At 54.1% G+C, this 27,452-nt stretch overlaps 12 protein-coding genes across 12 annotated transcripts; 4 read left to right on the top strand and 8 right to left on the bottom strand.

Moving 5' to 3' along the window:
• Positions 1 to 132: 132 nt before the first annotated feature.
• On the bottom strand, positions 133 to 3,768 carry WHR41_07956 (uncharacterized protein). Its single transcript, XM_069376560.1, has 6 exons — positions 2,994 to 3,768; positions 2,479 to 2,939; positions 2,152 to 2,422; positions 1,781 to 2,100; positions 1,436 to 1,729; positions 133 to 1,367 (listed from the first exon to the last, which is right to left on the bottom strand). Exons 1-6 carry the CDS (start codon positions 3,099 to 3,101, stop codon positions 758 to 760), a joined length of 2,064 nt encoding a protein of 687 aa, XP_069226286.1. The 5' UTR covers positions 3,102 to 3,768; the 3' UTR covers positions 133 to 757.
• WHR41_07957 (uncharacterized protein) lies at positions 3,759 to 5,976 on the top strand. The gene is made up of 4 exons (XM_069376561.1): positions 3,759 to 3,889; positions 3,990 to 4,620; positions 4,673 to 5,339; positions 5,402 to 5,976. Exons 2-4 carry the CDS (start codon positions 4,005 to 4,007, stop codon positions 5,865 to 5,867), a joined length of 1,749 nt encoding a protein of 582 aa, XP_069226285.1. The 5' UTR covers positions 3,759 to 3,889; positions 3,990 to 4,004; the 3' UTR covers positions 5,868 to 5,976.
• Positions 5,977 to 7,819: 1,843 nt separating this feature from the next.
• On the top strand, positions 7,820 to 9,580 carry WHR41_07958 (uncharacterized protein; the record flags this gene model as incomplete). Its single annotated transcript, XM_069376562.1, has 1 exon — positions 7,820 to 9,580. The coding sequence occupies one exon, from the start codon at positions 7,820 to 7,822 to the stop codon at positions 9,578 to 9,580; it is 1,761 nt and encodes a 586-aa protein (XP_069226288.1).
• A 276-nt stretch (positions 9,581 to 9,856) lies between these two features.
• On the bottom strand, positions 9,857 to 10,648 carry WHR41_07959 (uncharacterized protein; the record flags this gene model as incomplete). Its single annotated transcript, XM_069376563.1, has 3 exons — positions 9,857 to 10,354; positions 10,412 to 10,538; positions 10,596 to 10,648. 3 exons carry the CDS (start codon positions 10,646 to 10,648, stop codon positions 9,857 to 9,859), a joined length of 678 nt encoding a protein of 225 aa, XP_069226287.1.
• Positions 10,649 to 11,012: 364 nt separating this feature from the next.
• Positions 11,013 to 12,260, bottom strand: WHR41_07960 (uncharacterized protein). Its single transcript, XM_069376564.1, has 3 exons — positions 12,131 to 12,260; positions 11,952 to 12,078; positions 11,013 to 11,895 (listed from the first exon to the last, which is right to left on the bottom strand). The coding sequence occupies exons 1-3, from the start codon at positions 12,178 to 12,180 to the stop codon at positions 11,245 to 11,247; spliced, it is 828 nt and encodes a 275-aa protein (XP_069226313.1). The 5' UTR covers positions 12,181 to 12,260; the 3' UTR covers positions 11,013 to 11,244.
• A 354-nt stretch (positions 12,261 to 12,614) lies between these two features.
• On the bottom strand, positions 12,615 to 13,418 carry WHR41_07961 (uncharacterized protein; the record flags this gene model as incomplete). Its single annotated transcript, XM_069376565.1, has 3 exons — positions 12,615 to 13,133; positions 13,190 to 13,316; positions 13,369 to 13,418. 3 exons carry the CDS (start codon positions 13,416 to 13,418, stop codon positions 12,615 to 12,617), a joined length of 696 nt encoding a protein of 231 aa, XP_069226314.1.
• Positions 13,419 to 13,668: 250 nt separating this feature from the next.
• Positions 13,669 to 14,900, bottom strand: WHR41_07962 (uncharacterized protein). The gene is made up of 2 exons (XM_069376566.1): positions 13,910 to 14,900; positions 13,669 to 13,852 (listed from the first exon to the last, which is right to left on the bottom strand). The coding sequence occupies exons 1-2, from the start codon at positions 14,756 to 14,758 to the stop codon at positions 13,745 to 13,747; spliced, it is 957 nt and encodes a 318-aa protein (XP_069226315.1). The 5' UTR covers positions 14,759 to 14,900; the 3' UTR covers positions 13,669 to 13,744.
• Positions 14,901 to 15,145: 245 nt separating this feature from the next.
• Positions 15,146 to 17,637, top strand: WHR41_07963 (uncharacterized protein). The gene is made up of 3 exons (XM_069376567.1): positions 15,146 to 16,771; positions 16,826 to 17,102; positions 17,156 to 17,637. Exons 1-3 carry the CDS (start codon positions 15,786 to 15,788, stop codon positions 17,435 to 17,437), a joined length of 1,545 nt encoding a protein of 514 aa, XP_069226316.1. The 5' UTR covers positions 15,146 to 15,785; the 3' UTR covers positions 17,438 to 17,637.
• A 152-nt stretch (positions 17,638 to 17,789) lies between these two features.
• WHR41_07964 (uncharacterized protein) lies at positions 17,790 to 19,029 on the bottom strand (the record flags this gene model as incomplete). Its single annotated transcript, XM_069376568.1, has 2 exons — positions 18,847 to 19,029; positions 17,790 to 18,778 (listed from the first exon to the last, which is right to left on the bottom strand). Exons 1-2 carry the CDS (start codon positions 18,965 to 18,967, stop codon positions 17,790 to 17,792), a joined length of 1,110 nt encoding a protein of 369 aa, XP_069226309.1. The 5' UTR covers positions 18,968 to 19,029.
• A 381-nt stretch (positions 19,030 to 19,410) lies between these two features.
• WHR41_07965 (uncharacterized protein) lies at positions 19,411 to 21,542 on the bottom strand (the record flags this gene model as incomplete). Its single annotated transcript, XM_069376569.1, has 6 exons — positions 19,411 to 20,024; positions 20,083 to 20,720; positions 20,771 to 21,017; positions 21,071 to 21,171; positions 21,223 to 21,307; positions 21,364 to 21,542. The coding sequence occupies 6 exons, from the start codon at positions 21,540 to 21,542 to the stop codon at positions 19,517 to 19,519; spliced, it is 1,758 nt and encodes a 585-aa protein (XP_069226310.1). The 3' UTR covers positions 19,411 to 19,516.
• Positions 21,543 to 22,724: 1,182 nt separating this feature from the next.
• On the top strand, positions 22,725 to 26,216 carry WHR41_07966 (uncharacterized protein). Its single transcript, XM_069376570.1, has 6 exons — positions 22,725 to 23,111; positions 23,190 to 23,290; positions 23,349 to 24,036; positions 24,086 to 24,409; positions 24,461 to 24,795; positions 24,847 to 26,216. Exons 1-6 carry the CDS (start codon positions 22,860 to 22,862, stop codon positions 25,652 to 25,654), a joined length of 2,508 nt encoding a protein of 835 aa, XP_069226311.1. The 5' UTR covers positions 22,725 to 22,859; the 3' UTR covers positions 25,655 to 26,216.
• WHR41_07967 (uncharacterized protein) lies at positions 25,752 to 27,403 on the bottom strand. Its single transcript, XM_069376571.1, has 3 exons — positions 26,832 to 27,403; positions 26,204 to 26,776; positions 25,752 to 26,142 (listed from the first exon to the last, which is right to left on the bottom strand). Exons 1-3 carry the CDS (start codon positions 26,967 to 26,969, stop codon positions 25,867 to 25,869), a joined length of 987 nt encoding a protein of 328 aa, XP_069226312.1. The 5' UTR covers positions 26,970 to 27,403; the 3' UTR covers positions 25,752 to 25,866.
• Between the last annotated feature and the right edge of the window lie 49 nt (positions 27,404 to 27,452).

Consider the following 27,452-nt stretch of genomic DNA (forward strand, 5'->3'; position numbering starts at 1 on the left):
GGCGGTCTAATATTTCGTATCTTTTCTTTTCTCTTCATCTTCTACACATCAGATCACAGCTTCGATAGCATCGAATGATCAATTAATACCATTCTCTGGGACTGGCCTTAAAACAGAGTGACACACCAAAAGGGAATTGCTGGCGGCGATGCAACGGATCAGTGGAAGGAAAATGTGGCAGTCTGCTTTCGACGATTGTACTATCTTTCTCGTGTGAATAAATCTTATATCAACATTGATACAATCAGTTCACCCGTCGGTCTCCATGCATCACCGTGAGTCTCAATGACGCTCGTATTCATTTTGTTTGGCGATTCATGGGGAACGATAGCGAGAGCGTGTTCTTCCTGTCTCGCGGACGACATAGGGCGCAGACGGAGACGCGAGGCTGTCGGCTCGGCGGACATCGTTGCGTCAGATCCAAGACGTTTCATTTCAATGCAGTGCCTGAATGCGCGTTCAAGCGTCATGTTCGTCTTCAACGTTTCTGCGCGCTTTGATGTCCCCGATCCCTTTGCGCGTCTGATCGCGAGCAAAGCGTTGGACCTCAAGCGTGATCTGATAAATATCGACAGGAAACCAGCATGGCACGAATGCCGCTTCGCAAATGCGCGACTATCCGATTTCTGCGATTTGGATTGATCGTGCAAAGTACTCGCAGATGCACCAGATCCTTCTGGAGCGCGCAAATAGGCTCTCAAACGCGCACGCGACTTGTTAAGCTCATGCGAACGACTTGGCTACACCACCGGCGCTCTCAGCCATCTGTCGAAAGCCCAGCCCATTCCCCGCTGTCATCACCATCCACTCGGTCCTGAGCCTCCTCCCGCGCGAGCGCCAACCTCTCCAAATCCCCCGCAAGCTCCTCCGCATTCCTGCTCTCGTTCTCCTTGCGCGCACGGCCCAGATCGATGTACACGCGCAGGTTCTTCGCGTCCTTGACACCCTCTCTGCCCTTCCCCGACACCAACTGCCTGTGGAAATCGCGCGCCTTGGCGGCGGACAGCTTGCCCTCGGCCATGGCCATGGTGAGGGTGGCCTTATACGCGGTGGCGGCGAAGGGGTAGGCGAGGGAGAGGTTGCGGTAGGCCTGCAAGCAGACCAGGAAGTAGAAGCGCCACTCTGGGTCGGGCGGGGAGGCGGTGAGGACGGCGTGAGCGACGTAGATCGCGGCGGGGGCCCACCAGGCGTGGTAGCGGGATTCCGGGTAGTGGAGCTGGAAGAGGATGAGGATGCGCTTCATCTGGCGGATGGAGGCGTGGAAGACGGCGTCGGGGGTGGTGTGGATTCTGGGCGAGGGCCGGAGGTGGAGGTTTTTGGATGTCCAGGGGCGGACTATGAGGATGACTATGCAGTGGTAGTAGATGCTGAAACAAAGGTCAGTCGACGGACTCAGGGCTATTTTGGCCGTTGTCATTGGGGCGTTGTGTCTTACTGCATGGTCATGACGTGGTGCGGGCTCATATCGCTGCGAGCACAGCAGCTGGGGAGTTCATTGACCCATTCGAGGAGCTTCCCGTATGTTGATTCTGCAACGGTCAAAGGCACTGGGCCCAGCGTCTCCGCATCCGCACTATGGGTCATGGCATTATCGACGATTAAGTACAACTTGCACATGCAAGTGAAGGTACTGCCCATGTACCAAGGTAAGTGGAAACCATGCGTGCCAGGAATTGGGAACGATAGAGGTGCCTTTGGGGACCGTTGCATGTATAACAAGCTGGAAGTGCTATCAATCAAGTTAGAGGTCAGTGACAGCAAAACGAAAGGGAAGCCTCACCAAGCAGATGCGAAGTAACCCCATGCCGCGTGCGCATTCCATCGCGCATCATGGCTAAGATATTCAGGAATAGTGGATGGAGCGGACAGGAGGCTGCCGTTGAATAGACCAAGTCTTTCTGCCATCTCCTTCGCACACTGGTTGAGTCTCCGGGCCTCCAGGTCAAAGCCACCGGTCGCGCCAGCGTAGTCCATCATCTTAAGTGCAATGAGGTCGATGAAAGTGTCGCGCGTTCCTTTAGCTTCCCAGAGCGTTACAGCTTTGGCGAAGAATCTCGCGTGTAAATCCCATGCGGTGGAGTCAATTATCTCATATGCTTGCTGCAAAAGCTTAGTTCGGAGATCTACGTGTGGGACCTTCACAAGGCGTACCATGGCATATGCGAGAAGTGCATTCACAAGGAATTGCGAGCAATATCTTTCCCGTCTGCCCACCAAATCGCCTATGAAAAGGCCTGCGTCAAATAGAGCAATGAGAGCATGTTCTGTCTGCAGATAGTGCGATATGGCCGCAGCGGCGCGATAATTTGATATCGGGACGTCAGTCCAATAGGAGATGTTCAGTCCTTCGAGACGAGGGTCACAAAATAATAACGGCGTGGATTTATCCTTCAGGTCCGGAACACGGACGTCAAGCTTCATTCTGCACCCTGTCAAGGTTACTTGGGAGGTCAACGTGACAGAATGGATTTCGCGCACCTAGTGATCTGATCCAGTCGGTGTGACCCCGAGGGACTCAACAGGTCTCTGGCGATAGATTGCGGATCACCGAAAGCCAAGATGTCGGGATATGCTTTGGGATGATTGACCAGTAGATCAGCCTGCAGGTTCAACGTTACAGGAATCGTTGAGGCCACGGGCAAACGTTGGTCCATCAATCGCAGTTCTGGACCGGTAGACCGCTGGAGCGAATCTGTGCGAAAGCGGTCTTGGATTGGACCACCAGTTTGGTGGCGATCTCTGATGAGCTCCCAAGCGTCGTCCGCCGGTATGGACTTGAGATGGTCAACAAAATCCCGCAGCTCCTGCAGTTGGCCCTTTAACGACTCGTGTTCGCGTCGGAGAGCGTCTTGTCTCGTCTCGTTTGCATTCTGGGTCGCATAGACGCAGTCCAGCGACCGCGAGCGGCACTGCTTACATACTGGTCTGGAAGTATCGCACTGCACACCCGTCAGCGTTGACGTCTTGCACATTTTGCTCTCCTTGGTGCATACGGCGATCTTTCGAGCTCTACACTCGTTGCATGCCGCTCGAACCTGAGAGCGCTTCTTCACTCCTGACGTAGGCCTCGACATGGCGCGGCTTGGATCCGTAGTGTACATGTTCAGGCCGCGTGTTATCGGCAGGTTAGTATGGCATTGCAAGGCCGTTGCAGCGGGGCGATGGGACTGGGGACCCTTGGGTAATGCGTGGCGTAAGACAAATGGTGATAATCAACTGGTGACTGCAATGGGGCTCGCTGTATGAAAGGTGGGCATGAAGCTGACGGCACCTGTGAACGCGCGATCGAGCAATCGAGGGAAGCCTTGGGACCGTCGGACTTGCTTCCGCTGCATCTCGATCATCCCTTGCCGCACGAGTTTCGCGCCGAGCGGTATGATGAACGGCTCCAAGCCCTGCGAAGCATTGAAGTATTGACGGAGTCTCACGCGGCATCTGAGCTCTCCAGGCGTCCTCGAGACGGAGGAGCACGTTTGCTAGTACTGACTGCACCTGTCACGTCTCACGCCAAGCAAACCGAGCCCTGCTCTCCACGGGTAGAACACGAGTCTGCCGGACACGCACCACGTAGACCGATAGGCGTGTCGATGGGGGGGTAGTTGAGCATGAGGAATGGCTGTAGGTAATTCATCACCAGATCCAGCGGCGAACAAAAGTACGTCTGCCTCAGGAACGAAAAGGACACTAACTGCCAAGGACACGTGACTTCAGACTCCCCCTTCCCCGCTCGAGGTCCCCTCTCCAACTTCACATCTCTTGCGCGTCGAAGCTGACCTCATGTGGAGACCCCGCCCTGTTCAAACGACCTCGGTCTTGGGTAATAGCGGCATATTGGTCCGTTGGCCGGATGATCTAGCCGCGGTCGTGGAAGGCTCCTCAAGCTTGAAAGGTAGGTCAAGCTACACTGTGTCTCACCATCTTTATCTTTTCGCGTGACATTGTAATACAACATAAGAAGCACCAAAACCAATTGAATTATCGCTTTAAAGGTCCCACTTCCTGCAATGGCTGGTGACAAACCCTGGCCCGAAGTGCCGGTCGGCAACGCAAACCATGCCAACACGGCCGTCCTGATCGTTGGCGCTGGCATCTCCGGCCTCTGCACGGCCATCGACCTCGTGAAGCGCAACAACTGCCGCAACTTCGTGATTGTAGAGAAAAGCAGCGGCGTGGGCGGCACCTGGTACGACAACAAATATCCTGGCTGCTGCTGCGATGTATGGTCCGCGTTGTACAGCCTGAGCTTCGAGCAAAACAGCGACTGGACGCGCGAGTATCCTGGCCAGGAAGAGATCCTTTCATATCTCATTGGCGTTGCACAGAAGTATAAGATCTACGAGCATGTTAGGTTCAACACGTCTGTCGAGGAAGCTACTTGGGACGGTGAGGCGAAAAAGTGGCGCGTGCAAGTGTCCACTTCGAAAGGCAGCAAGGACGCGGAGTTCAACCCTCAATATGAGATTAAGACCGATTTCCTTGTCAGTGCTGTGGGCCAACTGAACCAGCCAAAATGGCCAGAGATTGACGGGATCGACGACTTTGCTGGCAAGAAGATGCACTCGGCGCGTTGGGATTGGTCTTATGACTTGAAAGACAAGAAGATTGCGATCTTAGGCAACGGTAATTCTACCCTTGGATTGTTCGTCTGCTCCCGACTGATAACCTCCAACAGGCTGTACGGCTGCTCAGATTGCTCCTGAAATCGTAAAAGTCGCAAAGCATGTCACCATCCACCAACGCACCCCTAACTGGGTCATTCCACGCCTCGACACTGCCGTGTCCCCATTCATGCGCAGCGTCTACAAATACGTACCGCCCATCCGCCAGCGTAAGAGAGCGGTCATGATGGACTTCCGGGAATGCTTCTATGCTGCCGTGACGGACGGGTCATCGCCCTTCGCTGAGGAAATCAGAAGACAGAGTCTGGAAATGATGCACTCACAGTTGCCAGATCAGCCCGAGCTATGGGAGAAACTTACACCTAAATATAACCCTGGCTGCAAGCGAGTCATCATCTCGGACGACTACTATCCTACTCTCGCCCTACCCAACGTCACTCTCGAGACACGACCGATCTCCCACATCACTTCGAAAGGCGTCAGCGTCGTCGGTGCCGGCGGCGAGCCAGAAACCATCGAAGAAGACTACGACCTGCTCGTCTGCGCCACCGGCTTCAAAACCACGCAATTCATGCATCCCATCCAATTGACCGGCAAGAACGGCACCAAGCTAAGTGATGTCTGGCACAAAGGCGCCCAAGCCTACTATGGCACCTGCGTGGAAGCCATGCCCAACTTCGGGATGCTGTATGGCCCGAACACCAACCTAGGGCACAATTCGTAAGCCTTGGCCCCCTTGTATCCTCCACCGTCCACTTATCTAATCTGACTTCCCTTCGCAGCATCATCCTGATGATCGAAGCGCAAAGCCGGTACATCAGTGGACTCATAGCGCCCGTGCTCGACGCACGCCGCGCGGGAAAAGCTCTCTCGCTATCTCCCAAGCCCTCCAAAGTCGCCGCTTACAACGCACGAATTCAAGAAGTTCTGCAGAAGTCTTCTTTCAACGACCCAAGTTGCAACTCGTGGTATAAGAACGAGGCTGGGATGATCACGAATAATTGGTCGGGCACAGTGATTGAGTACCAGGAGCAGCTGTCGAAAGTCAATTTCGAGGATTATGAGGCGGAGGGGAACGGTATTGAGATTGTGAAGAGGAAGCCGGTCGTAACGCTGGGGAGGGTGAGGGAGGAGACGGTTGTGAGCGATCGGTTCATTGCGGCGATGAGTGTTCTGAGCGTGGGTGCTGTGGCGGCTGGGTGGGTCCTAAGGAACTCGGGATATCTGAGAGGCCTAAGGGTGAGGTAGGCTAATGTTAGTGCGGTTAGAGGTAATGGGCTCTCTTTGGTCGATACAGATTGAGTTTATACTGTAGCTGGTATGCGCGTCGATTCAATGAAAAGTATCACAAGACACAGGCGGCTCTCCGTAAATTGGCACAATCGATGTTTTTGACGCTGGACCTGGTAGGCGCACCGTTCAGATCCATTGCGGTACACTCTCTGTGGTTGAGCAAGATGGGGTGTCTATACCGTAGGAGGTAGGTGCAGCACTGGCATCTGCTCAAGTGCGTTCTGTGTCCTCGCAATAGGATGGGTCGTTCACAACTTGGTTGGAAGTTGCTTCACCGGGATCCCTCTATCAGGCTCTCCGTGGTCGGGACAGCATGGGTTATCCATGCCGTAGCTGACCGTTGCACCACGACGAGGTTCTCTTAAGAAGCATCAATGACCACGACGCGATGACTTGAACGTGATGTGCGCTCGCGTGAATCACGCGCTCATGGCCACAACAATGCTTCAAGCCAGTGTCTCCGCTTCACTCAATACAAACACACCTTGCTCCCACCAAGAAGTAAGTTACCTCGCCGCTCCATTTGCCCTTCAAGTTTGACCTCGCTGAACTTCTCATCGCACACCCACAGACACACCACTACCATGGAGCCATTCAAGCGCTCCGATGCGCCCTCCCCGAGCCCAGGCCTCCAGCAGTACCAGCAGCAGCAGAGCAGCAGTACCAGCAGCACTCCAGCCTCGTCGACACCCCGGGCACAGCAGCAGCACAGCACGCGCTCCCCCTTCTCCACTGACACGATCATCAGTCAGAACAACCCCGACCTCAGCCGCGCCCAGGCCGCCTTCCGCCGCGCCCAAGAGGCCATCATGTCGGACCCAAACGACCCAAAGCACGAAGAGTTCCGCCGTGCCCAACATGACCGCATCGTCGCGGACCCCACCCACCCGCTGCACGACATGTTCCGCCGCGGCCAGCAGCACCTCGTCCTCGGGCACCGCCCGACCTCAGCAGCCGCGCCCACTCCCGCGCCCGCTCAGCCTGTCGACGCAGCCGCCGCGCGCCAGACGATCTTCAACAAGATCCTGAAGGACATGCAGGCGGAGAACGCGGGCCTCAAGGAGGAATTGGAGGCGGAGAAGAAGAAGAATGCGGAGCTGGAGGCAAAGATTGCGGAGATGGAGAGGGAGATGGGCGGGAAGAAGCGCAAGGTGAGCGGAGAGGGTGTTGAGGTCGAGAATATGGAGATGGAGTAATCAGAGTCTGTGTACGTCAAATCAGACTCTTAAATCGGTAGGGCTGTCGCGGGAGTGGAGGATAGCTGCGCCAGGGACGCGCATGGATGCTGGGATACTCAATTGCCCAGCTTCACAGGCTAATGAATTGAAAATGAAATCGTCCTCCCCAGCATTGTTTGAGCATCATTTTCTCATGGCTGATGGTGGTAGCACGTGGCGTGTGAGAGACGGAGTCGGCCTGACGTCTGTCGCTGGACGTCGTCGCTCGTAGGGCTGACAGCGGAATCCTTCGTACCTTGGTCTGCACGAACACTGCCACCTCTTGGCTCAGCCTCATTCCACCTTCTTCTGGCCTGACGTCTCGCCTTGGCATGAACACGCAAATATGTAACCCGGCCTGACATCCGAAGAAGGTTCGTTCTGACTTCAGCCTTACATACATCATGCCCAGGCCTCCGGGGCCGGCAGGCGTGCAGGCTTCCGTGAATTCTTCGTCGGCAAGGCCCGGAGAGCTGCGATGCCGGGCGGACGTAAGGCGCGTCATCCACTGCAACCTCAATGGCTCCCAAGACCGCCCAAAGCGGCAACTCCCCACCCGACCCTCCGCTTGCACCCAAGAGTTAAATACACAAGGCGACTCTTCCCCAGTCTTGGAGAAAGCTTGCCCTGCGAACGGCTTTCTTGTCTTGAATCCTTCACTCTGCAGCCAATCGCCGCCCGCGACGCATCATGAACTGCCCTTCGCGCACCGACGCCATTATTGAAGATGGCATGAACCAGAACCCGCCGCCTTTCGCTCCGGACCTTACGACTAGAAGCGACTTCGGACAGATTGCAAACGCACGACTGCAGCGAGACCACCGCGTTGGAGTGGGAGGAGAAGCGACAGAAGCAGACATGGTGGCTTCACAGCAGCATCCCAAGCCACCGGACAAGACGGCGAGCGCGACTATCGCGGACGCGGGGGAGGGAGGTGGTGACGGGGGGCAGGGAAGGGCAGGCGACGGTGCTGAGAGTCCTGAGCGTAACAACTCAGATTCTCAGACGCTGTCAGACCGCCAGCCTTCTCGTGTACCTCCCGTCATCAACCGCTCTCTTCACCGCGTCAAAAGCGTCCTACTCAAATATGCCAGATTCGTTGGACCTGGCTTCATGGTTTCAGTTGCCTACATCGATCCTGGAAATTATGCGACAGCGGTAGCAGCTGGCGCATCCTACAGGTTCAGGCTTCTTTTCATGGTCCTGGCGTCCAACATTATCGCCATTTTCATGCAGTCCTTGTGCACTAAGCTAGGCACTGTGACCGGAATGAATCTTGCCGAAAATTGCAAGGCCCATTTCCCACCCTGGCTGAACTACTCGCTCTACTTCTTTGCCGAGAGCGCCATCATCGCCACCGACATCGCCGAAGTCATCGGAACTGCCATCGCTCTGAATCTACTTCTCAACGTTCCCTTGGTAGCCGGATGTGCCATCTCCATCGTAGACGTGATGGTAATCTTGATCTTCTACCGTCCCAACCGCAGCTCCATGCGCGGTCTTCGTCTCTTCGAACTCTTCGTCTCCCTTCTGGTCATCGGCGTCGTAGTCTGCTTCTGCTTTCAACTCTCCCTCATTCAGAACACCTCCGTCGGTGAGGTCTTCCGTGGCTACCTCCCCTCCAAAGCCATCGTGCAAGGCCAAGGACTCTACCAAGCCTGCGGTATCCTAGGCGCGACCGTGATGCCACACTCACTCTACCTGGGCAGCGGGCTGATCCAAGCACGACTCCGCGACTTCGACAAAACCAACAACACCAGCTCCACCGCCGAGCAAACCGACAGCGAAGACGGCGAAGAAGAAGTCAAATACCGGCCCTCCATCACCGCAATCCGGTCATGCCTCTCCTACTCCATCGCCGAGCAGTCTATCAGCCTCTTCACCTTCGCGCTCTTCGTCAACAGCGCGATCCTCATCACCGCCGGCGCAGCCCTCTACGGCGTCTCCGGCGCCGACGAAGCCGACCTCTTCGGCATCCACGACCTGCTCTCGCGCACCATGGCGCCCGCCGCAGGAACCATCTACGCGCTCGCGCTGCTGCTGTCCGGCATCAGCGCGGGGATCGTTTGCACGATCGCGGGGCAGATGGTGTCCGAAGGGCAGCTGTCGCTCAAGATGAAACCCTGGGTGCGCAGGCTGTTCACGCGGTCCATCTCCGTGACGCCTAGTATCATCATCGCAGGCGCCGTGGGGCGGGATGGGTTGAACGCTGCGCTCAACGGCTCGCAAGTCGCGCTCTCGGTGATTCTGCCGTTTGTCACGGCGCCATTGATTTACCTTACGTGCCGCAATAAGTATATGACCGTCGCTACGAGGGAGGGTGAAGGAGGCGTGGATGGGATCAAGATGCGGAATAACTGGATCACCGGCATAATTGCCGTTTTGCTTTGGTTGTTGATCGTGGTCATGAATGTGGCGCTGTTGGTGTTGGTGGGTATGGGCCTCGCTTAGGCCTGAGGTGAGGTTTGGGCGAAAGGTGTTAGTTTTGGCTGGAGTGAACACATGTTGAGCGTGAAGGAGAGCTGTCACTGTCAAGCAAAGATGGAGTGCTGTAAGCATATCTAGCTCAGTGCCTGAGATGGAGTGGGCTCAATTTGGTACAAGAGACACGAATCAAAAGTGTCAGTGTCAATCCCTTCAGGAGCTATGCAATCTGTTCTTTCCTTTCAGTGTCATCAAGCAGCCGTTTAAAGCGATCTGTTCCGATGCCGCTGTAACCCGCCCTTGTCATATCGAACCATCCGTCCTTCTTCTCTTCGCAGAGCGGGTTCTACCCTCCCGGTCGTCCCTCTGGTAAGCCGAGCTCTTGGTCTCAAGCATCCCAAGAAGCTTCAAGTTGATGTCCTGCCGAGCCGCCACCAGCTTCCTGAACGCCTCGTTCTCCACCAGAATGGCGATGTTCTTCTTTATCCTTGGTAGCACGATAGCCCAGAGCTTCTCGTCGTCAGGCGCGAAGTCATCGATGGCCGTCACGGCGTCGACGAACTCGTCGGCGTCCTCGCTCGGATCGAAGGACTCGGCGAATTTGGCGCGGGCGAGGGTGTGAAGAGAGGGAGCCTCGTATTTGAGCGACGCGGTGCAGAGACGAACGAGGTAGGAGCACAGGGTTGAGCCTGCCTGGTCGGGTCCCAGGTAGAGGGAATCGGTGTAGAAGAACGAAATGAGCGCCTTGATGACAGCTGGATCGTCGTCGCTAGGGAGGTGGATCTCTCCGTTTTCCTCTTCCTGCGCGGGATCGTCAGATTTCCGGCTCGTTGGCGGACACGATCACAACATGCTTACAGGCAGCGGTTCGCTGAGGATCTTGCGGAAGTGAGTCGATTTAGCGAATAGTACAACCTTGTGCGCTCGGATACTGAAGTCTTGACAGATTATCGACAGGTCTGAGAAAGCTCTGATTTGGTTCAACCTTCGCGGTGCGTCAATATATTTGAATCGAGACGCCTGATTGGGGATCTGTCATTACCATTCGGAGTTAAAGACCAAAGAGAACAGATCTTCCTCTTGTGTGCTGGACATCTTGTACAATAGAGAACAGTAGAAATGTCAGCGGAAAGGAAAATATAGGTGTCTGGTGTCGTGAGTACGCTCTCGGAGAAGGTGTCAAGAACGTGGCGTCTTCCACGATGAGCTCGGACACCTGTGGACCGTCACATGTGAGTGAAGACTCTTTCGTTGAAGTTTGAGAGTGAAGTGTCCGAGGAAATACACCTACTGATCAATACCCGCCTCTGCCGATAGGTTTTTGCACACGCGCTTAGCTGAGATATATCAGTAGCTTACTGTAGGTGTTGGGAAGATATGCGGCCACGTATGAGTCCCTCCTTTTCCCATCAAGAGTCACACGTGCAACTTAGGAGCTATGACAAGACAGGGAAGGATGTGGGCGACAGTGAGTTTTCGTTTGAGTGCCACACTATGAACGTCATTGCAACTCTCGACATTATTCAATCCTGACACCCTTACTTTCGAGTCTTATTCAACTGGAACGCTTTCTTCGTCCTTTCGAACTCTGCGACCAAGCCAAAAAGTGGCGGGTTCGGCCGGTTTGAAGGGCCCTATCAACAACCTTCAACGGACAGGGATTTCTGCATTCTCCCCGACTTCAAAGGTGCTCACTGAATACCATTGTCGCCCCATGCGAAGCCCAAGTTACCCAAGGCTCCATGGGTACTGCCAACCGGAAGTAGATTGTTCCAAGCATCAGCAGACCTTGAAGCCGCTGGAGCGCCTCCAGGACGAGCACCACCTCGGCCTCGGCCCCTGTAGTTGTTTCTTCTAACGCGCTTTGCAGGAGGCTTGTCATCGCTGGCTTGAGATCTGTACGTTTCAAGATCCCGGTCCAATTTGGCGTTTGGATCCACTGCTTCTAGCAACTTGAGTGCAAAGCTCGGCTGATCCGCAACAAGCTTTTGGAAATCCTGTTCTTGGAGCAGCGCGGTCAGGTGCCTTTTCGCCTTCGGAAGTAGAGCATCCCATATGGCATCATTGGCAGTAGCTTCACCGATGACCTCGAGAGCAGAGATGAAGTCTTTCGCGTTTGTGACCGGATCGCAGCGAATGGACAGCTTGCCGAGCACTAGGTCGCGGAGCGCTGGAACGTTGTACTTGTCAGCAGCTGCATAGACATGTACACCGAACACAGATGGTTCCATTCCCGTGGGAGCAAAAGAGAGGCTGAAACCGTTGGTATAGAGGAAATGCACGATGGCTTTCAAGACCGCTGGCTGATCCTCTGGGAAGTCGATCGTAGAAGCATGACCCTCCTGCATAGGATACGTTAGAACTCTGTTTGCCACTCTGATGATTGTTAGAATCATACCATGAATGGCCCACCGAGCAGTTTGCGGAAGTAGGCTGACTGGGCATAGAGGATGAGCTTGTGTGCTTTGATCTCTTGGCCTTGGCAAGTGAGGGTGACGTCCGAGAAGATATCGCGCGGTTGCAGACTGTCAGCATGTTAGAGTAGCCCAAACGAGGAGACCTTGTGGCACCGGGTACCTCCTGAAGTTCTTGTTCAAATCAGTGCTTTCCTTATGAGGGGGCGCCATCTTGCGCCGGCTGTACTTGGGAGCAGCCTAGAGGGATAATCGAAGGAAGGAGATGCTGAGTGGTCGTGTCGGGCTCGCAAATGAGTTGAGGGAAGCTGAGGTCTTTTGGGAAGGTGCACGGGCGCGCGGTCACATGGGGCAGGAGCGCGACCGACGCTGCTGCCTAAGCATGTGACTTCACTTCACCTGCGAATGGAAGGGTAACACTTCAGGTCATGTGAAGCGTTGATACTGCTACGCCGGCCCACAGAATGCCACTGAGAATATTGTAAGAACAGGGAAGTATCATCCTGCGATCCCGATCAGGGTCCATGAAATCATTTAACGCGCCGGAAACAGAGAATGCGGCTTCTGAAGCCCATGACCGCGACCAAAGTGAATATTGACGCCGAACTCACTCGCTTGTCCACCTTGGCTGCGCGATGCCACCTTCGCTAATATCCCCTCGCATTACGCCCTCGATTACCACGGCTGCTAGTGATCCCCAATTCAATCGCAAACGGGTTCGGCGGAGCTTCCGTCGGCGGCCTGGACGACTTCAGCAGCCTCAATAGCCTGAAAGTGAAGCCCGGCTGATCAACAATGATGTCTCTGAAGTCCTGACGATTCAGAAGTGCGTCAATGTTGTCCTGTATTCTCGGTAATAGAATCTTCCAGATGATGCCATTTCCGGCGCAAGCATCGACAATCCGCACAGCATCAACGAAATCGTCCATGTCTCGAGTCGCATCGCAAGAGCGCGCGAACTCGTTTTTGGCGGTTTCGCACAGCGGCGCGCAATCGTACTTGTCGGCAATCTCGTAAACGCGGAGGTAGAAGGTCGATGGCTTGTTTTGATCTGGGAACTTCGGGGTTGTCTCGCAGGAAAGCTGGTTCGTGTAGAGGAAATGGATCAGAGCGGCAACCGCGAAAGATTCATCGCCGTGAAGTTCAACAGTGTTAGCTGCGGACTCCTAGACGAGGATTAGGAGTCAAGCTCGAGACGGTGGGAAGCGATAGCCAGACTCACTATGAAAGGCCCGTTGATGAGCTTGTTGAAGTACTCGGATTGAACGCTGAGAATGAACTTGTGGACTGCGAACTCGTGTTCATTGCAGATCAGCTTCAAGTCGGAATGGAGGCCTCTTTCTCCGTAGCTATCGATTCAGGTCAGTAAGGTCTTGTGAGCATGATTCCCTACTTTTATACTTCATGATATTGGTGGCCAGGTCATTGGTCGTGCGGCGCTGAGAAGCCATAGTTGATTATCAATGATTCCGATGTACTTTGCAAGTCCGGTCCGTTAGTCGCGTCGATCGAGCACCCAGGGTTCTGGCGGAGCTGGCGTCAAGAAGGAAGGCGCGGCGTCGAGTGAGCGAAGTCGCTTGACATGTGATGCACCAGGTGACACGTAGCTCCTCAGAAACCTGAATGTTCAGAACGTCTCGAGAGCAGAGGGCACTTCTACTCTGGAAGCCCCAAGCGAAAGCATGAGATGGCTGGAACGAATCGGGAGAAGGGTGAGCACCGCCACGTATCGGCTGCACACCTTTGCATTGCAACTTGCTTTTCTACTTAGGTTGCCTTAAAACTTGGGGAAAAACATGGGTGTGTTCTTCTTCCACTCTTGGTAGTCTTTGCGATCACCGTACCGCTTGTCGTATTTCTTCTCGCTCATCGGAATGCCAGAGACCTGCAGGCGGAAGTTAGCTCGGACAATCAGACCGTCATGACGACCTCAGGCACTCACCTTGAAAAGCAGAAACGTAACAAAGGCAGGGCTAACACCAGCCATAGCCAGCGCGCCAGCCTTCGCGAGCAATCCTCCGCTAAGACCCATACCAGCCCGACCCACACCGCTCAACATAACGCCAGCAGCAGTCGTCGCGATACCGGTCCAAAGTGTGCTCTCGCCGAAGTAGTTCGGGTGTCTGCTCTTGCTCCATAGGCCGCGAGTCAGGAACTCTTCGCTGTGTTTCTTGGCCTTCTTCTCCTCCATCCATTGACTCTTCTGCCTGTCCGCTGTCGCCTCGAACGTAATGCCTCCAACGTACAGCAGCAGCCCAAGGATATCCGTCAGACCGAGAGGAAGAGCTGCGAGGGTAGCGGCGGGGATAGCGTTTATGGCGAGAACAGGGAGCAGGCACAGAGAGACCCAAGTGGCTTGCGCAGTGAAAGCTCCAAAGAACTTAGGTGCACTCTCACGGATGCCATCGAAGCGGCTGTCGCGGCCATTTTCAGCGGTGATGCGGGAGAAAAGGAAGGATCCAAGACGGGCGGCCCAGAAGGTCACGGCGGCGGACAGGGCGAGCTGGCGCCAGTTGGCAGCGCGGAGGATTTCGAGGACTCCAGGAAGAGCAGCACTAGGACCGGCGGCGTAGCGAGCGCGGAGCAGAGGGAGGGAAAGCGAGAGAGCAGTGCAAGAGAGGTAGGTCAAAGAGCCGGAGAGATCGTAGTAGCGTTCGGTCTGGAAAATGATTGAGGGAATGGCTACTGCCGCCTGAATGCCATAGGCCAGGCCAATGCTAGGCACGAGAGTCCGCAAGAAGGGCGTGCGGTAGTTAGTCGCGTGAAGGAGCGTGCCGATGAGTCCAGACATCGTGGTTTGAATGTGCAGCTCACAAGGAGACTGCGAGAAAGATTTGATGGTGCAGAGAAATGTGGCTAAGAGAAAACTCGCGGAGGAATATTATCTCTGGGTTTATACCCACCGCGCTATAGCTGTCGAAGGAGGGCTCATTTCACATGCTGCTTGGTTTTGATGACGACATTTCATGTTTTGGGCGATGCGAGATGCGAGAGACGCGACGGAAGCCGGCTGTCAATCCTCCCGAACGCGCTGGCCCACATCAATCGCCGACGCTCATCGGACACGACCTCACTTCATACCAGTTCCCTTTTTCTGGTACTCGTCTTTCTTTGGAGTTCAGACGGCTCGGCTGCTGAGGACAGCTCTCTGCGCTTCGGCGCTTGAAGGTTACATAAGCATATTTGGGACGACCGCCGCAAAAGTTTAAAACATTCCTCGACTGCCAATTGGACTTATTAGTGGATTGCCAAGTATCTGGCAGACCGTCGTGCTGGTGTGAGCCAAGAGCGCCGCAAGTGATTACTCCTCTGATAATGCGCGAGGCCCAGTGGCTGGCGATCTACTGCGACGCGACATATTCGGCAGACGCGCAGGCGTAGGATCCCACATTACTACCATCAAGAAGAGAGAATTGCCATCGACCGCAATGCATTCGAGGCGCCTTTGAAAGAGAACAGCGGCTCCGCGATTCTGACAGCGAGATTCGTCGTCCAGTCATATACTCTCTCACGGCTTATACCAGTGTAATGACAGAGCCGCGGTACCCACTCGTCCCCGAATGGAGCCTCAGCGGAGAGTATCCATCCTGACGGTAAGACGCGATGAGGAAGTCAAATGCTTCCCACTGCTTATTTTCATTCTCCATGTCTATACTGCGTGGCACCTGCACTCATATTAAACTGGCCACCCTCCCCAGCACCTTCCCAACTTCTTCACCAACCCCGCAAGTCAACTTCCAACAGAACCTACTGTCAAGTATCACAGACTCGACATTCCCGGATATCTCCAGAAAGCTATCGATAGCAACGCATCCGCAATGGCCAACATCGAAGCGCAACGCAGCGACCCCTCTATCAAGGAGGCTCCGAGCCCGGTTGTCGAAGAACGCAGGGACTCCCGCACGGAAATTACTGACAAGGACCCGATCGCGAAGGCGACGCTCGGGTTTGCCTTCCCTACGGCGAAAAAATGGTGGATCCTCACTGTCATCTTCTGGGTTCAGATCAGCATGAACTACAACGCGGCAATCTACGCCAACGCTGTTCCTGGCATGGCCAAGGAATTTGGCATCACCCCGTTCCAAGCTCGTCTCGGTCAAATGGCTTTCCTCGTCGCTTACGGTTTCGGTTGTGAATTCTGGGCTCCGTTCTCTGAGGAACTCGGTCGCAAATGGATTATGCAAGTATCTCTCGGTCTCGTCAATCTCTTCCAACTCCCGTGCATGCTGTCTACAGGCTTTGGAACCGTCCTTGCTGGTCGTATCATGGGAGGTCTCTCCTCCGCAGGCGGCAGTGTTACACTTGGCATGGTCGCCGACATGTTCGGCCCCGAGGATCAGCAATTCGCCATGCTCTATGTCGTCTTCTCCTCCTGCGCCGGCTCCGTCGTCGCACCCATCATCGGTGGCTTCATGACGCAGTATGCCGACTGGCGCTGGGTCTTCTACTCCCAGCTTATCTTCGGTGCTGTCGTTCAGCTCGCCCATCTGATCATCGTCCCGGAAACTCGCGCCACTGTCCTCCTCGACCGCGAAGCCCAACGCCGCCGCAAGTCCGGCGAGGAGCCTGACGTCTATGGCCCGAGAGAGATCAGGGGCAACTTCTGGCAACGTCTCGACTGCAAACACGTCCTGAGACTGATGTGGAGACCCTATCAATTTCTGCTGACCGAGCCCGTCGTCGCTTTCCTGTCTCTGCTCAGTGGCTTCAGCGACGCTCTCATCTTCACCGGACTTGACAGCTTTGCGCTCGTCCTGAGCAAGTGGAACTTCACCCCTTCGCAAGTTGGACTGTCTTTTGTCTCGTAAGTCTCCAACAGAGTCACAATTTCGCGCGAGTTCGTGCTAACAATATGCAGGCTCCTCCTCGGCTACGTCCTGTCCTGCCTCTTTTTCATCCCGTTCTACATCAACGACCGCCGCGCTATGAGAGCAGCCGGCGGTGAGCACGGCATCAAGCCTGAGCGTCGCATGAAGGGTCTTCTCTGGCTTATCCTCCTCGAACCGATCGGACTTGCCGCTTTCGGCGCGACCTCTCTCGGCCCGCCCGAGGTTCACTGGATCGCGCCTCTGATCTTCGTCACGATGATTGGTATTGCCAACTTGGCCATCTACCAAGCCACCTGTGACTACATGGTATGTACTTCAACTCTGCTTCACCTTGTTCATGAAGCTGACTCGATGCTCAGGTCGCTGCCTATGGCGAGTATTCCGCCAGCGCCACCGGCGGCAACGGCTTCTGCCGCGACTTCCTCGCCGGTATCGCCGCTCTGTATGCCACGCCGCTATACTCCAACATCAAGCCTGGTACTAAGTGGCAGCTTCCGATCCCGTCCTTCATGCTCGCCGCTTTCGCCGTACCGCTGGTCATCGCTCCCTATATCTTCTACTTCCACGGCGAATGGTTCCGCAGTCGGTCGAAGTATGCTTCGCAGCTTGCCGAGAAGCGTGCGGAGGAGAAGGAGAACTAACTGCGCCGCTGATGGAATCGAGAAAGATTGTGGTGTTGCTTTCATGCCTTTTTTTGCTTTGCTGTGCAAGGTCCTCTTTTGTTAACACCAACTATTCTCACAGCCCAAGCCTTGGTGAGAAGTGGGCTGGAGACAAGAGGCCATAACATTGCGAGGAATTTTCCGCTTTGGTCTCTCTTCGCGCGTCGGATACCCCGGTCTCTTTTCATGTGATTAGTTGAGTCGCTATTGATTATAGAAAATATGTAGAAAAAAAAAGTATAAAAATATAAAAGCCTTTGAAGGCACCTAAAGCCGCATTTAGTGTGGACCACTAGACTGTATCCATGAAGGTTTTCCAATTTGCCTGTGCCTAAGCTACTGCCAACGCACTAACATATTGCGGATTCAGTGGGTAATCGATGTATCCTTTCGGGTCCTTGGGCGTGTAGAAGACCGACCGGTCGTATTTCTCCAGCGGCAGACCCTCCTTCACACGGTAGACTAGGTCAGGGTTCGTGACAAAATACCGTCCAAAGACAATGACAACATCGTGGTCCCTGTAAGTTTCGTCGACAGCATGCTTCGCCGATCCCGGTAAGAATCCTCCAGCCAATAGAACAGGGCTAGCATTGTCCCAGGATTTGACCATCCAGGAAACCGATTTCTGCCCGCCACAATCGGAATCGTCGTTTCCCTTGATTCGAGCCTCGATTAAATGGAGAAATGATAGGCCAAGAGGCTTCAACTGTTGCAGCAAATACTCGAAGGTTGGCTCAGGCTCGTCCATCAGCATTCCGCCAAAGCTGCTGTAGGGACTCAGGCGCATCGCAGTCCTCTCAGCACCCACGGCAGCGATGACCGCTTTCGTCACCTCGACGTGAAAGCGGCTTCGGTTCTCAATGCTCCCTCCCCAGCCATCCGTCCGCTGGTTGGAAGTCGTCTGCAGGAAAGCGTCTGGTAAGTAGCCATTCGCGCCATGGATCTCCACGCCATCGAACCCAGCAGCGATCGCATTCTTCGCCGCCTTCGCATAGTCGCCAATCGCCTCCCAGATCTCCTCCTCGGTCATGGCCTCTGGTGTGGCATCCTCAGGCGACATCGGAACAGCGCTCGACGAGAGCATCCTGCAGCCTTCCGCTTTGAGGACTTCCGGATCGGCACAGCGGCCTTGGTGCCAGAGCTGGCAGTAAATCTTGCAGCCCTTCGAGTGCACGACGGAAGTGATCTCTTTCCATGATTCGACTTGGGCGTCTGACCAGATGCCCGGGCAGTTGCGGCGACCGATGGCGTTCTTTGCGATGATGGTTGCTTCGCTTATGATAAGGGTGCCTGGGACGCAAGAACGTTGCTCGTAGTATTCTGCGATTACGGTAAACATTTGAATTGACCATGGTTATGCTTCAGCAAATCCGACTTTAGCTGCCTACCTTTGTTCATGGCGACAGCGTTCCAGTCGTCGCCCCATCGGAACCGCGTCAAAGGAGCCATCGCAACCCGATGCTCCAACTGGACATTTCCCACAGTGAGAGGCTCAAACAGTCTGGACATGATGACTTTTTGCGGTTCTTTGATCTCGATAGAGTTGATGGGTGTAGACGTCACGGTATTTTGATGCCATTCGTCGAGACGCTTCTACATCTATATACAACATTTAGTCAAATCCACATCACCGTACAAGCACTTCGGCGATGACTCGGACGAGATGGAGTGGTACTAGGAGGTCGCATATCAATGTATACACCCGGTACCAACCATGCCGAAGCCGACACCAATCACCGGCGTGCATTCTTATCGGGACTTTTTTTGCCGACCGATGCACCAAGACTAATAAGCTGGCGTAAAGAATCGATAGGCTTTTTGGCAAAGATACCAGTACGGTTCGCTTAGTCACAAAGTGGGTGTCAAGGACGAATGACTCCATTCTTGTAAGAAACACCAAACAATAGCCTTTCTCAACGTGATCGGATTATGACGCTCAAGGTACTGGACGCTGCGCAGAAACAGATTCCCATATTGCATGTACAGTAGGTAATTGTAAGAACAATAACGATCCATAGAAACTCAAAATCTTCCCCCTCTCGCAGCCCATCATCCCGATCATACATCAGCCTTGCAACCTTTCTCGCCCACGTGAAACTCCTCCGCATCAGTCATAGGCGGCGTAGCAGGCGCAAAATACTCCTCGCCATCCCGCTCGCCCTCAAAGAAGCCCTCGCGGCCCTCGTTAGCAAGCCACTCCCTCTCAAACGGCGCAGCCTCGCGACCGGTAGGGAATATCTGCGGTTTGAAGAAGATCGCAATGATATAGTAAATGACGGCCGAAGTGAAGAACGTCAGCAGCCAGCCCATCATGTACATGTATCGCGCAGCATTGCTGATCAGCTGCGGTTCATACTGTCCGATCAAGCCGGGGATGCCCATAGTAGTGCCCAGCAGCCAGGCGGCGACGCCGCACCAGTTGACGCCGGACCAGAACCAGTAGAGGCCGGAGGATTTGCCGTCGTAGCATGAGGGTACGTGTACGTTGCCCTTGCGGACAAGGAAGTAGTCGACGATGATGCATGCGCATAGAGGTGCCATGAAGATGTTGTATGAACCCAGGAAACTGTGCGCTGTCAGTACGGAGACGGCTTGAGTCAAGATAATACGAAGAAAAGCCTTACCTCAGGAACGCGGAAGCGTTCGCCATAAGTTGCCATGGCTGAACGACAACACCCAGAATGGCGCAGAGCACCTGACCACGACGAATCGTGAGCCATTTGGGGAAAAGACCGGTCATGTCCGCGCCAAAAGGAATGCTGTTGGCGCCGAAATTGGTGGCGAATACGCCAAAGAAGAAGGCCAAAGCCACGAAAAATATTCCGGCACGAGCACCGGCATTGAAATAGTGGTCAAGGATGGCGTCCAAAAGATCCCAAATATTCCAATGGGCAACTCCCCATCGCGCCTGGATGCTGGTCGTGCTTGCCATGCCTAGGAAGAATACGACGATAGAGGAGACGAAGACACTGATGCCTTGACTAATTCCAGCATCGCGGGGCTTCTTGCAGTAACGCGCAAGATCTGGCTGATTGACGAGCATGGGAGACAAAGACCCGAAGATCGTGTTGATCCCAGACATGATGCTCCAGCCGAGAGGGGTAACAGAAGGCGAAAGCTCAGCCCCTGAAGATGCCAGATCCATTGCTTTCAGGCCTCCACCGTTGGCCATGCACCATCCGAATAGTGCAAATGCGGCGATAGGCATCGTGCATCCTTTGATGGTGAAGATGTAGTGAATGCTTTTCGGATGGATCCACATCTATGAATAGTCAGAAGATACTTTGCAAGAGCCAACATCGGGCCACTTACGAATGGGAACTCCATGAGCCATGCCATGAAGAAAGCCAATAGCTGTTTCGATGTGACATTTGCGGTCGCAGAAAGTGTGTTCTCAAAGTTGTGCCACGAACTTCCAAAGATGCAGCGAAGCATCACCGATAGAACATTGCCAGCATAGAAAGACTGTATGCCGTACCAGATGATACACACAATCGCTCTGATGAAGACGAAAAAGTAGGAACCATACATTCCCATGACCGATCGGGCCAGAACTGGGCTGCAGCGGATTAGCGAAGCACAAATGGAAGATCTGGAAAGGAGAGAACACACAAGCCAATGTGGTATTTTACACCTGGACGAGCCATGAGGACAACCACGACGGCGGCGAGGAATGACCCAATGCAAGCAGAGACGAAGGATTGTTGCCATGTCTGCGCAATGTCAGCTTCGAGAATATACCGACTGCTTTGCTGATAGCTCACCAGGCCAACAGTCACCAGCGCAGAACCTGTGTTCCAGCCCACGAGAGAAAACTGATTTGAGAGCCAGTATAGCGGCAAGTTGAACCTGAATTTCTCTCTGTCAGGACCAAATCACAATCTGATCGCACGTGAAGGACATACCATGTCCAGGTCCTCTGCTCCACCGGGGTCGGCTCGAGATCTTTGTTTGACCACCTCGGATCACCAACCGTAGCATGTCCTTCATTACCTTCCGGTGACTTCAGGAAGTCAATGAACGCCTGCTTCGATCGAAATGGTGCAGCCATGTAGGCCTTGCTTGGCGCCTTGAACTTCACCATCACGCCTCGAGCTTGGGAGATGATCTTTCTTCGGTGTCGGCGTTGCCAGGATGTTGGAGATCTTCCAGGATGAGGAGTTATACAATTTCAAGAGTATTCCCCTTGCAGAAAGGAGCGCAGAGTCGAATCGTTCATTCTATCTCATCAACAGAGATTATCGCCTCACATATACATAATGCTGAATGATGGCTCTTTGCCACCTTGAGACATCGCACAGCTCGCAATGAGGGTGACAGACGCATCCCAGCAGTTTCGTCGGCGCATTTCCAGCCGATGCAGTACAGTGCATCTTACCATGCCGACGGCAACATCCATGAGAGGCCTTGGAACCTTACAGGTGCTAACGTATGAGTCGACAGGCTTGAGTTATCGGGAGAGTGACTGACTCGTGTACACGAGGACAGAGTTGAGGACGTTGGGCAGACTGGTCTTTATCGATGCCCCTCCCAGCCCGATTGGTGTTAGACACGTCCTCAGAGATAAGATACTTGGCGTCACAGGCGCAAGTCCCGCTCAATCCTGCCTAGCTCTTATCTTTCGTCTGAGCTGGGTCGCGCTAGCACTGGTGTGATACACGAAGCAAGATGTGTGATCGCTGTAAGTCAGGCTAATAAGTGCCTCGTGGTGATGAGACCATCCACGCCCCTTGGCCGTCAACGCACCATGCCTCGAGCTCCGCTTGTCCGTCAAATCAGACTTTCGGCACGGACCGAAATGGGTTCGCGACATCGAACGCGTCGATTCATCCGTCCTTGCGGTTAGTCGGAAAATCGTACACAGAATCTCCACTATCGACAACTGTAATAACAATCATATGAAGATCTCACACCACAAACACTCTACTGACTAACCATCGGCGATTGCTGCTCAGCCCGCAGCGTGAGACACCATATTGTAGGGTAGTACAATAATTTCCCCTCCCTCTATTCGGCGCCGAAATCGGATTGGCCCGGTCCGACTGCCTTTCCCGGTGGCTGCGGAGAGCCGCTTGCGGAGAGTTTGGAGGCGTGGGAGGCTCATCGGTCCAGTCGCGAAGAGGAAGGATGGCTGACTATCCAGACCACTTGGATACACTTAGCTCCAGCCGGGCCATCTTCATCACGGCCGGGCTCCTGATCAGCTGACGATAGTGGAGATAGCACTCACTTCGACCACTCAGCCGAGCCAGCCTCCTGCCGTCGCAACATCCTCAAACATCTCCGTAGGTCCGATCGGTTTATTTCTTTCCTTGCACACTGTCTCACATATCGGGTGTTTTTGTCCCTTGTCTGTCGCCCATTTGAGTGTTGAGAACTACACGTGACTTATCGTGGTACAATGGCTGCGCATTACCGCAATGACAGCGTGCTTGGCCACAAGGCTGCCATTGGCGACGGGCAGTCTACGCAGACCCAGCAGAACGCAATGGAAAGATCATTTCCAGCGAACGAGACAAATGCGCATTATGATCGCAGGACCTCCGACATTAGCAATGAAGCGGCTGCCAAAAGCGTTGGCCCAACTTCATCTGCGCCTCGAAAGCACCGCGTGCCTTTGGCGTGTAAGAGGTGCAAACGAAGAAAGCAGCGGGTACGTACTTCTGGCATGCGTCTGCCTACGCTGTTTCATTGAGTCGCACAATGCCTGATCATAACGCTCTTATTATAGTGCGATGGCACCCGCCCCTGCTGTAAATCTTGCGACAGGGTGGGTGTGGCGTGTGCGTATGAGAAGTCCGTCCGTCCTCAGTATCCCGGCGGAAAAACATTGTACGTTGAGATCCATTCCTAAAGTTTGATGACGCTCGGTGTACTAGCAGAACTACAGGTACATCAACGCTTTGGAGGAGCGCATTGCATTTCTCGAAGCTCGAATACCCGACCAAGCCGAGGATCACTTCGTTGCTGAAGCAGACGACAACCCCGTATCCACCTCCGATGCTGTAGGACAAGCGCCAATGGCAAGATTTCCAAAACGACGAGACTCTTCTCATCAGTCCATGGGAGATTCGGTCTCTGAGGATGCCGATTTCGACGACAGGAGCTCTCTGGTAGATGGCGTGGCTTACCTCTCTCTCTGTGCATCTGGCACCACAGACACAACTTCGGAGCCGTACTATGTCGGCTCTAGCTCTGGAGCAACGATCGCCCGTGTCATCCAGTCGTCCATCTTCCGAGGTGCGGGCAGCCGAGCCGCAAATCATGCGGCACTTCAAGAAGAAAACCGAACAGCACATTCCTCAAGGCCGCTCACACCGCCGCTTTCGACGGAATCAGATCAAACGCCATGCGATTTTCCTGAGCCTGAACAAGCTCGAATGCTGTTCGACATTTTCTTCGAGCGTATCCACACCCGTTGGCCGATCCTGGATCGCGTGGTGTACGAGCGCTCGTTCGAGAAGCAGTATATCCTGGGTGCTTTGACGGTGGTCGAGCGGAGCATATTCCATCTCATCTATGCGATTACTGCTCGATTCTTGTCTCTGACGAGAAAATTGTGTAGTGTTGACTCTGAGGTAATGTGATCAGCATGGCGATGGAGGGCGCCTGGCTAACAGTATGCAGCGTCACCTTCTCGCCGCCACAGCATCGATGGATTTCATTTTGGAGCAACACAGCCTTGCCACCCTTCAATTCCTGGTCCTTCTAGGGGTTCACGGCCAGAGATCCCCGTATGGTGCAGGCGCTTGGTCTCAGATCAGATATGCTACTTCTGTCTGCATCGAGATGGGCTTGCACAGAAAGCGAACTCGGATCGCTTCAGTAGAGCAAGCAAGAGATGCTGAGATCCGTCGCCGCGTGTTCTGGGCTTGCTATTGCCTTGACCGTTCTACAAGTATCGTGCTTGGCCGTGCGTTTGCAATTTCTGACAAAGACATTAATGTCGAGGTATGCTACACGCATGTATTCTCATCAGACTCTTGCTAACATCACAAAAAGCTCCCTAGCGCTGGCGGCCAATTTTGGAGCTTGACGCACAAAGAAGCTCGTGACCCGGCAAAGGGGCACTGGTCAAATGTTGAGCCCTTCATTCATATAATCAAGTTGGACCGGATCAACTCACGGACCCACAAAGCTGTGTTCCGTGTCGACCGGGACATCCTTAGCGGTCCGCCTGAAGAGAAGGCCAAGCTTGATCAGAAGATGGCCACTATCAGATCTGACCTGGATGAATGGCTGAGCACATGTCCTCAAACCCCCAAAGAAGGCAACAAGATCACCTGGATGTACGACCCGGAAAGCGCCTACCTCGACGCGCGGGACTTCTACGGGGTGTGAGTACCATTTGCACGAATATCACTTGCCACTAGCTCATAGCTGTGTAGGCAATACCATAAAGCCGTGCTCTTTCTCTTCACGACACTTCTTCCGACTCTGGACAAGTCTGACCCGCGCTTCATCACCTGTGCCCACTCCGCCACTGCCGTATGCACAGCGTATAAGAGACTCAACCAAAACCGGACACTCACATACACTATGATTTCTCTACATTCAGTCTTCGTTGCTGGCCTTACGCTGGTTTACTGCATCTGGCGTGACCGATTGCTTTTCTCCTACGAGACTCTTGAGGCGACAAGAGATTGCTCCCAGTCTCTCACTATTTTCGGCGAGAAGTGGCCAGGCGCAGTCAAATACCGCGACATCTTCGATGCCCTCTCCGGAAGTGTCCTCAAATCTATCGTCAATCCCGGACCGTCAGTGCCTCATGCTGGAGCATCCTGTCCTGTGGCAGCCAGCAATGCCATAGATCCAACTATATCCAGCCGACAATCTCACAGCCAGCGAAGCGGCCAGCATCGAGCAAAACGAGGCTCAATTCCGCATGAAGAACAGACAATGGGCAACACGGTGCCCGAAGCCGTAAAAGAGGCGTTCATGGAAGTTGACGGGGAAGCGCCCGGCGGATGGCAAGGGTGGCGCATGTGGAACGACATGATGAAGGACGACACGACCCTTGTCCCAGACCCGGCAACTCGATCAACGGCGAACCCACAACGATCTGATGACCTTACTTGGCATGCGTATGCGGACACTGGCTTTTACGGTGTCGATCCAGTCCAGAATGCGGCAATGCAGACCAGCAATTACATGATGATGGACGAAAGTCAATGGGACACGGGCAACTTTCGATGACAAATGATTCCAATGAAGCTCTAAGCGAGGTGTTGACTGCTCAGAGTCGATTTGTATACAAGCATACGAACTCACCCGCTTTCCCTAGAGATAACACCAGCAAGATTGCCAATTGATAGGTCCAGCTACTATTAAGTGCTAGGAGGTGATCAACCAATAACGTCTCTCGTCTACACGATTAACGATCAATGCATTTCCCAACGCTATGCTGACTATGCAAGCTGGCCCTTCTTGTATGGAAATTGCTCTCTGAACGACTCCGCGATCTGAGTCCTTGTCGCAACCCAAACACCTTCCTTCGCCGAGATGTATTTCACGAAGTCCTGCAGAGCCTTGAAACGACCTGGTCTGCCAATGATTCGACAGTGTAGGCCGATGGTCATCATCTTCGGCGAGCCCTCTTCACCTTCTTCGTACAACACATCAAATGCATTCTTCAGATGGTCATAGAAGCCAGCCGGGTCGCGGAAGCCATTCGCGTTCAGGAACTGAGATTGGTTAGCAGGCGAACTTTGGATCGCGGAGCAAGGTCCCGGGCCCTCGTCTTACCTTGAAGTCATTGCAGTCGTACGAGTATGGAACCATAAGACAACCCTTCGGATTCTCACTGTCGCGCTCTTGCGGAAGATCAGTCCAGTAAGGAATATCATCAGCGTAGCAATCGCTAGCCCACAGAAGCTCTTCACCCATCTCCTCATACACAGCGGGAATGAGGGCGCGACTCTGTGGCGAAGGGCGGCCGTAATACCAGCCTTTAGGCGCGTAGCCAGCCAGTTTCTTCAACGACGTGATGCCATCACGAATGTGCTGCTTCTCAGCCTCGACGGACAGGTTCTTGTGGTCGATCCAGCGATACGCGTGCGAAGCAATGTCGTGGCCCTCCTCCACGCAGCGGGTGACGACCTCAGGTTGCTCTTCGCAAGCGGAGCCGACGGCGTAGAGCGTGAATTTCATCTTGTAGTCGTTGAAGAGCTTAAAGAGTCGCCACCAGCCGCGACGGGAGCCATATTCGAATTCTGACTCGCCGCTGTAGCTGCGCTCGTTGATGTCGGGCTGGGCGGGATACTCGCGGAGGCTGGTCTCGGAGACACCATCGCCGAGCAGCACTGAGCGTTCTCCACCCTGGTGAGAATGTTGTTAGCTATATTAGAAGTTTGCGGTGGTTGCCCAGCCTTACTTCCTCGTAGTTAATGACAAACGACACTGCGATCTTGCTATCATTGGGCCACTTCAGACCCTCCAGTCCCTTCTCGCCGTAGCCTTTGAAGTTTCTGGGGAATCCATAGTCTGGATGCGCGGAGTAGACCTCAGGCATGATGGAAGTTGATGTAAGCTTTGCGAGTAGGTCCTCAAGAACTGTCAATGGGTTGCCAAAGGGTTGGTAGTTTGATGTGCTGCTGTCTGCTAGGTGAATCAGTAGGCGAGATGATATATACCGCGGTAGCACTCAACCATCCGCGAATGCGGATCTTTAGTCATCGGCAACCTTCAGCCGTTGTATCTGCTGTGTCGCCGGCGAGGTCGCTCGATACTACCGAGCTCCATCACCCTCGTGGACGTTGTCGGGGCGGCGGCGCAATTGCTGTAACCATGAGGCTTCCTTATCGCGGCGAACAAGATTGTGTTCGCCGATCCTGCTCGGCCTGATGCATCTCGAGTAGCTGGCGCAGCTACCCTTGTTCGGCACCCCTGTATCGGCATAGGCGATGTATGAGAAGATGCAATATCAGACCATCGGAATTATAGATGCCGATGGCGCGCAGGTTCATCGCCTTGTGTCAATGCGAGTCATGTTCCT

Source organism: Cladosporium halotolerans (genome assembly GCF_011745625.1).
Source record: "Cladosporium halotolerans strain TM138-S3 chromosome Unknown Sca38, whole genome shotgun sequence".
In the NCBI taxonomy this organism is placed as follows: domain Eukaryota; kingdom Fungi; phylum Ascomycota; class Dothideomycetes; order Cladosporiales; family Cladosporiaceae; genus Cladosporium; species Cladosporium halotolerans.

Coding starts and splice junctions, on each gene's coding strand:
- WHR41_07956 (XM_069376560.1), bottom strand. CDS start 3,101: ATGTACACTACGGATCCAAGCCGCGCCATGTCGAGGCCTACGTCAGGA. Junction 2,940..2,993: donor GTAGAGCTCGAAAGATCGCC/GTATGCACCAAG, acceptor ACGGGTGTGCAG/TGCGATACTTCCAGACCAGT. Junction 1,368..1,435: donor CACCACGTCATGACCATGCA/GTAAGACACAAC, acceptor CCTTTGTTTCAG/CATCTACTACCACTGCATAG.
- WHR41_07957 (XM_069376561.1), top strand. CDS start 4,005: ATGGCTGGTGACAAACCCTGGCCCGAAGTGCCGGTCGGCAACGCAAAC. Junction 4,621..4,672: donor GATTGCGATCTTAGGCAACG/GTAATTCTACCC, acceptor AACCTCCAACAG/GCTGTACGGCTGCTCAGATT. Junction 5,340..5,401: donor ACCAACCTAGGGCACAATTC/GTAAGCCTTGGC, acceptor TTCCCTTCGCAG/CATCATCCTGATGATCGAAG.
- WHR41_07960 (XM_069376564.1), bottom strand. CDS start 12,180: ATGGCGCCCCCTCATAAGGAAAGCACTGATTTGAACAAGAACTTCAGG. Junction 12,079..12,130: donor TTGAACAAGAACTTCAGGAG/GTACCCGGTGCC, acceptor ACATGCTGACAG/TCTGCAACCGCGCGATATCT. Junction 11,896..11,951: donor TGCTCGGTGGGCCATTCATG/GTATGATTCTAA, acceptor TATCCTATGCAG/GAGGGTCATGCTTCTACGAT.
- WHR41_07962 (XM_069376566.1), bottom strand. CDS start 14,758: ATGTCTGGACTCATCGGCACGCTCCTTCACGCGACTAACTACCGCACG. Junction 13,853..13,909: donor TTACGTTTCTGCTTTTCAAG/GTGAGTGCCTGA, acceptor TTCCGCCTGCAG/GTCTCTGGCATTCCGATGAG.
- WHR41_07963 (XM_069376567.1), top strand. CDS start 15,786: ATGGCCAACATCGAAGCGCAACGCAGCGACCCCTCTATCAAGGAGGCT. Junction 16,772..16,825: donor GTTGGACTGTCTTTTGTCTC/GTAAGTCTCCAA, acceptor AACAATATGCAG/GCTCCTCCTCGGCTACGTCC. Junction 17,103..17,155: donor AAGCCACCTGTGACTACATG/GTATGTACTTCA, acceptor CTCGATGCTCAG/GTCGCTGCCTATGGCGAGTA.
- WHR41_07966 (XM_069376570.1), top strand. CDS start 22,860: ATGGCTGCGCATTACCGCAATGACAGCGTGCTTGGCCACAAGGCTGCC. Junction 24,037..24,085: donor TGTGTAGTGTTGACTCTGAG/GTAATGTGATCA, acceptor AACAGTATGCAG/CGTCACCTTCTCGCCGCCAC. Junction 24,796..24,846: donor GCGCGGGACTTCTACGGGGT/GTGAGTACCATT, acceptor ATAGCTGTGTAG/GCAATACCATAAAGCCGTGC.
- WHR41_07967 (XM_069376571.1), bottom strand. CDS start 26,969: ATGCCTGAGGTCTACTCCGCGCATCCAGACTATGGATTCCCCAGAAAC. Junction 26,777..26,831: donor TTGTCATTAACTACGAGGAA/GTAAGGCTGGGC, acceptor CATTCTCACCAG/GGTGGAGAACGCTCAGTGCT. Junction 26,143..26,203: donor ACGACTGCAATGACTTCAAG/GTAAGACGAGGG, acceptor AACCAATCTCAG/TTCCTGAACGCGAATGGCTT.